The sequence below is a fragment of the Alligator mississippiensis genome, chromosome 10 (assembly GCF_030867095.1).
Source record: "Alligator mississippiensis isolate rAllMis1 chromosome 10, rAllMis1, whole genome shotgun sequence".
NCBI classification, from domain to species: Eukaryota; Metazoa; Chordata; order Crocodylia; family Alligatoridae; genus Alligator; species Alligator mississippiensis.
The window spans coordinates 39,989,623-39,999,317 of record NC_081833.1 but is presented as its reverse complement, the minus strand read 5'-3'; the positions used below and the strand labels follow the sequence as shown (position 1 = coordinate 39,999,317).

The 9,695-nt window shown below is 46.8% G+C and overlaps 1 protein-coding gene across 2 annotated transcripts in view; it reads right to left on the bottom strand.

Moving 5' to 3' along the window:
• The window catches only part of HYDIN (HYDIN axonemal central pair apparatus protein), a 443,140-nt gene that overhangs the window by 8,466 nt on the left and 424,979 nt on the right, over positions 1 to 9,695 (bottom strand). For both annotated transcript variants that reach the window (XM_059713716.1, XM_059713715.1), the window contains exons 79-85: positions 7,895 to 8,175; positions 7,178 to 7,397; positions 5,895 to 6,107; positions 4,727 to 4,890; positions 4,090 to 4,240; positions 3,505 to 3,735; positions 277 to 501 (exon numbers count right to left, since the gene is read on the bottom strand). In XM_059713716.1, coding sequence (XP_059569699.1) covers positions 277 to 501; positions 3,505 to 3,735; positions 4,090 to 4,240; positions 4,727 to 4,890; positions 5,895 to 6,107; positions 7,178 to 7,397; positions 7,895 to 8,175 — 1,485 coding nt within the window. The remainder of the gene's footprint in view (positions 1 to 276; positions 502 to 3,504; positions 3,736 to 4,089; positions 4,241 to 4,726; positions 4,891 to 5,894; positions 6,108 to 7,177; positions 7,398 to 7,894; positions 8,176 to 9,695) is intronic.

Below are 9,695 nucleotides of genomic sequence, written 5' to 3'. Positions count from 1 at the left end.
CTGCTATGGAAGTGGTCCTTAGCTCAGACCCAGCTTTGCTGTGAAGTCAGTATGAAGGCTGCCTATACTCTCCCTAGCCTCACCAACCTGCACTAGCCAAGCCAGGCAGGGGTCCAGCTGAAAAGGCTGAATGGGGCAGTCATTTAAGAAGGGCTGATGGAGTTTGCAGACTCAGCTGTCTGCTGATGGTGCTCTAGAAGTCTCTGTGGCTTCCTTACTCTTCAGAAGCACCAAAGGAGTTGGAGGAGAGGGGGGAAGGGAGGAAGCTCTGCTCACCCTGGTGGTGTACTCCACTCTCTGGCGGGTATAGTTAATGAACTTGGTGGTGATGATCTGGCTGCTGCCCAGCATGGTGCGGAAATAGAGTGGCTTCTCTGGCCTGCCGGTGATGGCTTTCAGGTTCAGGTCATACTGGAAGGAGCCCAAATCACTGCTCTGTAGTGTCAGGCGTCCACTGACTTCCCCAATTTTAAGGGGCTGGAATTCAAAAACAAGCACCCCCTGGGAAAAAAGAGAGAACAACCTGCTGCATTAGAGGGGGAAGGGGAACTTTAGAAGCTAATACAGGAGGGAAACTAACACCTGATGTCCTGAGACACTGGATATTGTTAAAAGATGCTGTAAGAACACCCAGTCACACTCAAGAGCCAGTTTCTTTTCTACCCTACCAAAGCTGACTCATTCAGTGCATTTACAGTCTATAATAATATCAAAGTCAAGCAAGTATGATCACAAGGGGGGAGTGTGACTTCATTCATCAATGACCATTATTTATCTTCCTGGAAATGATCAGGCTCTTATCCTTTTGCCACAAAAAAGGATCTCATCTTGTAGCAACAGCCCCACTCCCCTCCCTTCTCTTGTCAGGAAGCACCTTTCTTTTCCCCTTTCAGATTATATTTTAAATTATATTCATATAATATTTATTCATATATATATTTAAATTATATTCATATATAAATTATATTCATATATTCAGAATATTTCTGTATTCTATTTTATTATGCATTTCTGTATTTTATTGTTCATGTATTCCCTCTACATTTTTGGTATGGCATCCTGAGTCTTACATTTTATTTATGCTTTACATTTTATTTCATACTCTTTAAGTTAGCTAAGCCTTGTAATATTGAAACTGTAGCTGTAAGAACTCATTGAATTGTATCACCTTTACAATGTACTGGGTGGTCCCCTGAGTGAATGCAAGTATGTATGAGTCAGTAGGTAATTGAATGAGAAGCAGGGAATACAAAGCAAGAGCCTTTGGCTGTTAATTGACAGCCTAGCCAGAGGAACTTACTGTTACAAAACTCTATTCTACAAGCCATTTTAAGCTAATCAAGCCATAGAACTGATTCCTGGAAGCTGCAATGACACAGCCATTGAGTCAATCAAGTCAAGGGTGGACTCCCACCATTGGGCAGAACCCCCAGTGACTGTGACTGACAGCTGTCATGCACTACTCAAGACTCATGTGGGACAGGGACCTCCAGATTGGGCAGCCAAGATGATGCTGGGGAATCACAGAAGTCTGACAGAGAGGGCTAAAAGACAGTGGAGCAGGACCCTCAGTGGCGCCCTCTTTCTTCAACCAGCACCAGAACCTACTGACCAGAAGGACAAGCCAGCAACCCTCTTCTGGAGAAGACATCGCCTTGAAGGAAGCTTTGACTGGCCATCGATAGCAGACTCCAGTGCCTCGGATAGGTAGATATACTAACACCAGTGCTCTCACAATCACTACAGCAGCTACTATATAAGTTTGAATGAAGTCACACACCCCCATACAATAAACTTGATATTGGAGATCCCGCAAGTTGGTCTTAATAGCCAATAATCTCTCTGCTCCTGTTTTATCTCCCTCCTCCTCCCACCCCATACCTGATTTATTAATTCAGAGTGTCAATGTTTGGGGCAGGGGTCATTTCTCATATGTACTGAGCAGACTGGAAGGAGTGAGGGTCAAGCCTTACAGCTGTGGTTCCCAGCTTTTGTTGACCCATGGGTAACACCATGCAGTAAGCTGGTGGGAGCCAACCTTTAAGACAGGAGTGCCACAAATTAGCCCCACTACTTCCTGAGTGCTACTTCAGTCTCTCTTCTTTGCCTGATCTGCTTCTCTGCTCTCTGCCCTGTGTCCTACTTTGCTTTCTGCTCCCTGCCCTATCTGCCATCCTAATCTCCTATGCGACACACACAGAGACTGCCATGCCACTTGTGGCACCCATGCCAGAGGTTGGCCACCTCTGAAGTGATGCAATGTGGGCAACAAAAGATTCTGCTCTTCTTAACTCATTTCCTATGGCTGTGAGTCATGTTAGAGAGTCTTCTATAAGCAACATGTTGCCATGAGCTATGTGTTGGGGACCTCTGCCCAACTGTAATGTATAATGTTAACATATTCAGATCTGAAGGTAGTGAGGTATCCTGAGGAAGTGTTTAGACAGCTGTGGCAACCTCTGGCAAAGCTAAAACAAGAAGTGTGGTGGTGTCGGTCCACACCACATGTCCCTTAACTGACCATTAACTGTGTCCAGCAGCAGTTCCAGGATGCTGCAAAGGGGAGTGCGGTAGTGGCAGCAAGTTCAGAGTATGCGTGTCTGCTGGCTGACAGCAGAGATGCCAATGGTGAAGTGGGTGTGACTTCACTATTGCACCCCCCTGGATCAACCCCGATTGCATGCAATTTGCTTCTGGGAGAATCTTTTTTGGGGGAAAATTAGAAGGAACAAAAGCAAACCAAAACATGTGCCCTTTCTATTCCAGGGTTCAAGGCCATTAGGGGTGGTCATAGCAGAGCATCGCTTCAGCTCTTGAGCGTGCCCAGCACAAGGGTGAGGAAGAGTTGGGGCAAGCGCGGTTGTGACTTATATGTGGGCAGCTTGTCAAGAAATGGAGATGGTGCCATGAGCTAACCAAACTGTCATAGAGGAGTGGGCAAAACATGGCTTGCATTTGCTCTTGAAGGCGCAACTGAACCCGTGCAGCAGCCAAGCCAGTGATTGGTATCTATATATCTGCACCACTGGGGAAGAGTGACATGATGGTGGATGGTGCAGTAACTAGTTTCACAAATCACCACTGCAGTCACAACAGTGCTGCGATGACATGTAGGTTGCTGGTAGTGATTTTGCATGTGGTAGGCACATTAGAAGGCCCCGTGGTTGCTAGCTAGGTAGGTATCCACAGGGGGAGTATATTCTTTTGATGGGCAGTCTCTATTTCACAGTACCCTCACCCGTCTGATTTGCTTTTCCTCCCCATCTTCTCATTCAGATCTGATCCTGTGGCTAATAAGTCTCTTTTAGGACCTGACTCTTAGTAGGTGGATCTATTATCATGAGAAACCAGCCCCAAAGAGTGCAGGCAGAACAGGCTAAAATCTGGGCCAGGGCACTTGAATACTAGAACTGCTTCTGTCTGTGAAGTTCATAGCAATTGTTCCCAGAAATGATCATAGGGTCAGCAGTACAAGGAAGTTTCTTATCCAAGGCCAGTTCATACCTCAGACTGGGCAGGAATGATGAATTGTGGGGGGAGGTTGATATCGGGCACCTTGCAGTCCGTAGTAAATGTTACAGGAATGAGAAGGGGGTTTTCAACCTTGATAGAAGAGGATATGCTCTGCCGGACTGGGGTCATCATCTCGATGGTGCTAATTGGACCAGAAGGAATGGCTTTGAAGGTGACAAAGTAGAACAAGTATTCCTGTGTCACCTCGTTGCGAAAGGTTACCTGGAATTAGAGAGAAAGAACCATAAGACCCAAGGGAGCGAGAAGTGCCTTCTACACTGAGGTCTGGTTCAGATCACAAGGCAAAGCACTCCTCAAGACTCTCAAGCTTCCCATCTGCCATGCATATGCTCAACAAAGATGATGTGACCTAGTTTTCAGAGGTGTTAAGCAGTGCTGTTGCCAATTATGTTAAATGGGAGTTGTTATGGAGGTACCTATGGGATAGATGCTTTATTTTAGGCATCCAAATTTCAATATTCTAGTTTAGAAACATGCAAGGCATAAAAGTACACACACATGTATCCAGCAAGCAACTGCCCCACTCTGAGGCCCAGGTGCCTGGTGTCTGTCTACCTTTGCACTGTATAGCCCTTCTTTGTAGGAGAAGAATGTGAGCTTGTGGTCCTTCTTGGAGGAAGCTGGCACATCAAGGTAGTCAAGCCCCTTCAGCGCAGTGGTATTGTCTAGCTTTTCTGGCTTTATCATGTCTACTATCACATGGAATCTGGACAAGACAAACATGGGAATGGTTGAAGGTCATTGCAAGTAGCCTGAATCGCAATCAGTAAGCCAGCTGGGCCAAGCATACATCTGCATAGGCTGCTTGGCTGTTAGAGCCCCTCTGGGAGCCAACAGCTGGTCCAGCATTTGCTCTGTGTTTCCAAACAATGTGACCCCCTCTGAAAAAGGAACTGAATCCCTCCCATCAGTCCATTTCACTGAGCTATCAGAAATACAACCTGGTGCTCTGCTGTGCTGACTTACTGGTAGCTATACTGGGGCTGGGTTCTGTAGAGTCCATTCTGGTTTAAAAGCTGAGTGGATCCCCTAAACCCAAAAGCAGGTATGAGCAAGGGCCATGGAAGCTGGCTATGATCTGTTGAGAACCCTTCCAGACAGGTCCATCTGCTCAGCCCTTTCCATGGATTACTGGCTGAGGCTGCCTTTGTGATGAACAATAAGCAGGAACTTGTAACAATTCTCTGTTTACCTTTGTGGTTTGTTTAGCCAGTTGGACACAGGGATCAGTTCAGTGTAGGAAGTTTTACATGGCACCTCTCGAATGACGGACCCTGAAGACTTGGGGGGCTCTGCAGTGCCCTGCAGGAGGTACACTAAGCCTGTCCCATCTGGGATGGGGAAGAAGATGGAGCCCTGGAGACAACAGTAAAGGTTAACAGAGCCTCCCAAACTCCTTGTTTGGATCAGCAGGATGTATACACACAGGTGGCCAGATGTGTGGACATGAGGAAAACTGCTTTGCACTTTCCTGTCAACAAACCCAGTCTGAAAGCCATTTTGACCGGCTCAGGAAGAATCATCCAAGCACAAGGGTGCCCTGCTCACCTGTGCTACTGTTTTGCCGTTGGCATGGGGACTGACTTTGCCCAATGTAAATATGAGCTACACGTGTGCCAAGATCTCTTCTTAACCTGACTCTAGGCACATCACCTGCATACCAGGCCTGCCCACAAAAATGTCCATGGGAGATGGCTTAGAAGGGGTCTTACTAGTCACTACTGGTAACAAAGCTCTGAATGGGGATGGAAGGGGTGATTTATTTCTCTCGTGGCTCTCGGTAACTATGCCATAATGCTCCAGCTCTCACCAAGGTAAGAACCCAACTACTCTCTAATGTAGGTCTTGTTTCAGATTGTGACTCTTGTTTCTCTGCTACACATTGGGCCTTCCCTCTTCACTTTACTACCTCTGGTCACCTCTGCTATTAGTTTGGAGACCAGAACTCTTAGGCTAGCATGGAAAGATCTCTCATTATAGATGGTGTGAGCTCCATGTGAGTGAAAAAAACTAGAGAGGCTGTTTTGTGCAACTGTTTTGGCTTTCCATTCCTACCCTGCAGTAAGTGAAAACTTAGCCCTGTTTTATTCAGGAATAAGCTGTTCCAGTTTAACTTCCACTCACTTCAGGGTAGGAGCAGACACATAAAACAGTCACACTGGAATTCAGATGCAGCATGGTTAATTCCACCCTTTTTAAAAACCATATAAACTGGTTCCTCTGTCCATGTGCCAAGATCAAGCACCATTTCAGACTTGTAGTTGTTTGTCTGATATGCCTATTAGTCTGCTGAAACAGCCTGCCTACAATGCCTTTATTATCTGGCCTCTATCCAGTCGCTACAAAGTATGCTCACTTACCTGATGCTTCTTGTTCTCTACATTCATGCTGAGGGGTCTGTAAGTGATCTCATAGGGCTTGTTGTGTTGATGAGCCTCTACCCTGATGAATTCTGGCCCTTTCCATTGTTCCCCCTCAATGATGGGCTGCAAGCTCCATGACTGGTTACTCCGGTTGGACAGCATGATGGTCTGGGTGTGTTTTCCACGCACTTGGCATGTGAAATTCAGGATCTGCAGTGAAGGAGCACAGACATCTCTCATTGCCATTGGGGATTTCTTTCCATTCTCCCATAGCATACTGATGTGTCTGAGTGTGCATGTGTAAATGCAAGTATATCCTTGCCCATTAGCAAAGATGTAGAAGAAAGAAGGGTGGAGGACTGGAACATGGTGCTGTGTCCCAAGAAAGAGGCTGAGACCAGCAGCCTTGTTCAGTTATCAGATCTAGGTGGAAAGGAGTTTAGGTGAGGACTGCAAAGGACTGAGATAGCTCAGCTGGAAGGAGGCAGGCCCCTGTGACTAGCTCTGGAGAAGACTAAAGGCTTATGGTCCCTTGCTGTCTTTGTTTTCAAGGAAAGGCCCTGTTTTGTGTTAATCTGGAAGCTTCTGTTGAAAGAAATAAACTGTGCCCTAAGGGAAGGGCTGGGAAGAGACTTTGGCCCAGTTTTTGCCTTTCCTGGGCTGGGCAAACAGGCCAGCAGCCTGACAGAACAAGGAGAGGGACAGATGTATCAACACAGGAAAATAATCTCTTCCTCCTTTTGGACCTCACTCCTCAACTGTTATTCACACATGCAGCACTATGGGACTCAATATGAGGGAGAAGCTGCACAGCAGAAGCCTAGATGTCAAGGACAGCCTCTTTGCGGACAGGCTCTTTGATCTGGTCTGAGCTGTGCTTTGGGAATGCAGTAGGATTAGAGCATCTGATGCTCAAGAAAAGGCCCTTAGGGCTGGAATCTAAGTGTGAGCCTCTGGCTGCTTTTGCTCAGCCAAGCCCCTCCAACCAGCAGGCTAGTATCCAGACTCCCCTGGACCTGCTGCGGAGCCGGTGTCAGTGTTTTCATTGTTACAGGAGCCTTGAGCATAGTAAGGTCCTCACTTGTTCCTGGTGCTAGAATTAAAGCTCTGTTCACCCATGACAGCTTCGTCCTTCCAGCACGTAGGATGTGCTATTGCCACTCCCATTTAGCTGCTGATGTAACATTCTGTGTGTGTATGCACGGCTTCATGGCTGGCAGGGGAGCTGACCCAGGAGTCTGGAATGGACCCATAGAATCTCTGTAACCTGCCCTCCTTACCTCTTTTGTCATTGGGATGTTCACACAACATCCACTCAAAGACAGCTTGAGTGCTTTGCTGCCCTGGATGTAGCACTGCAGGTTGTCATAGTAGATCTCCTGGCTCAGCTCACAGGGGTGAAAAGTCACCTCAAGGGGGACATCCATGCCTGGGGAGATATAGCCCTCCACGGGGCTGATGGAGAAATCTGGCTCAAAGCTCTTGGTGTCCCACTTAAACCTTTCAAAAATACACAAAGAAGGAAAGGAAGGATGTAAAACAGGGTTCCTGGTGCCTAGCTGGGAAGGAGAAGAACAAAGAGTAGAGTCCCCCACACATCTTAGGGCTTTCTCTGTCACTACCTATCAAGTGACAGTTCCCTGGACACAGTTTGCAGGAGCCTGAGTGTGGCTCTGAACATTACCATGCTCTTTGCTAAATGCCAGAGGGCTGGACTCTGTCACCTTTATTCAAAGGAAGAGTTCCATGTTGTGTACCACCTTTTGTGATGTACACAGTGGCCTGGTGGGATGATTCAACTTGTGTAACTCAGTCACACAATGGACTGCAAACCTGGGCCTCAGGGAAGCTTTGCCCTACCATGCTGTGGCAGTCTACGTAGTGATAAATATTCTCTGGGGATGGATGCTGCTTAAAGGTTTCCTGGTTCGCAGTTGCAGCAGAAGCTCTCAGTAACATAGGACCTTGTATTGTAAAAAGTGAAGATGCTACATTACTTGACTCCCATGTCTCCCGTGTTCTGCATGATGATGCGCCGTGAAGCTTTGCTCTGCTGCACCACTGCTCCAAAAGGGATGTGCTCCTGGTCCAGACTCACTTCAATGCCCTGGCAGCAGCCCCGGACCATGAACAGGGAGCGTGCCAGCCCATTGCACTCGAGCATCACCTCCTCTGTGAACTGTGGAATGCGGCACTTTGGGGAGAAGATCACCTCTACAGTGCAGGTATCTCCTTTGGGCTTCAGAGTTATTTCACTGGAAGGAGACAAGCTGAGAACCTGCCCAAAAAGAGGGCCAAAGGCACATCATCTTGCAACTTGGGACCATGATGCCCTTAGGTCTACACATAAAAACAGCAGTTTTCCCACAGCTGCTTAGCTTTATCCCTGGACCACTCCCCTTGGCCACTCCTTACTGATCCTTAGAACTCTAAGCACAGTCCCAGCTGCTCCCTGTTGCACATCCCTATAGTACCTGGCAGGGGAAATACCATGACTACTAAGGTGGATTTTCTAGTCACTGGGGATAACTGCTTTTCTGGCATGGGGTAGTAGCCATTGAGGTAATGTATAGTTAACCTCCCGCTTTCTCTCCCAGTGGAAAGATCTTAGCTTTACACCCACTTCATGGAAATGGGAGACTCCTCCCTAGCTTGCTCCTGCAGCCATACGGCTGAGGGCAAGTGAAACTTGGGGGCATCTAAACTCCAAGCCTCTGGGTTGCCCGCCAAATGATTTGAAAGCATCTGAAGCCCCTGGTGGGAGTGGAGGATGTTTGCCAGTAGTAGGACCACTTATGGTTCTTGAATGACTCACAGATTTGGAATTGATTTGGCTTGGAACATGAACAATTTTACATAAAAAAAAAACAAAGGAAACCTCTGCTGAGTTACTGTCATACCTAATCTGAGAAGGGTCCTATCTGACAGCTGGGAAAGAGGGAAAATATTTGTACTTCTATAGCATCTCCCCTCCGAGGATCTCAAGAAGCATTTTATGGACAGGACTTAAGCAGCTTAGACCCCCTGCAAGGTACCCAAGCATAAACCACATTATATGGAAGAGAATATTGAAGAAGAAAGCAGAATTAAACTGCCTGAAGTAACCCATTGTGAGTGGTCTCTCATCCAGAGTCACAAAATAGGTCAGTGGCAGAACTCAGAAGTTCTGATCCACAGGCTTCACTCAATCCGTTGAACAAAATGTCATCCTCTATTCAGTGGCATTACAGGGTTCACTTTACATGTCCTCATTACCCAACTCCATACACAAGGCCAGCCCACACAGATCTAGATCTGTACTGCCTCAAAGTTCAATGGTGGGAGTTTGTACACAGAGCCTTTTCCACAGGCCCATCTTTACCTGAAAGCTTTGTTTTAGAGTGTTCAGTTTTAGAGATTATTAGTGTTTCTTCAATATTCATGTGGAAAAAAAATGCCCCAGTATTTGAGTCCCACCACTTTTCTCATTCTAGAGTTGCAGCCAGAGCTTTCAAGAGCATCATCATCATCATGTTTAGCATTCATTTTCTTATTCAGCCTTAGAATACGTGTTTTACAAGAAAATGGCACCTGGAAACAGGATATTCTGAGGCTGGAAGTAACTCTGGCAGAGGAGTAGAGGGGAGCAGCTGGAGTTGCAAAGGAAGGATTCTAACAGTTGCTTGGGGGAGGAAATAGGAAAGGAAGGGATACATTTGCAGGCAGGAAATGGGTTGGGTAGGTGCAGATCCTGATGTTCTTGGAAGAGAAAGAGGACCAGGATACACTAATATACCTAAAGGTATGGACAGATGAACA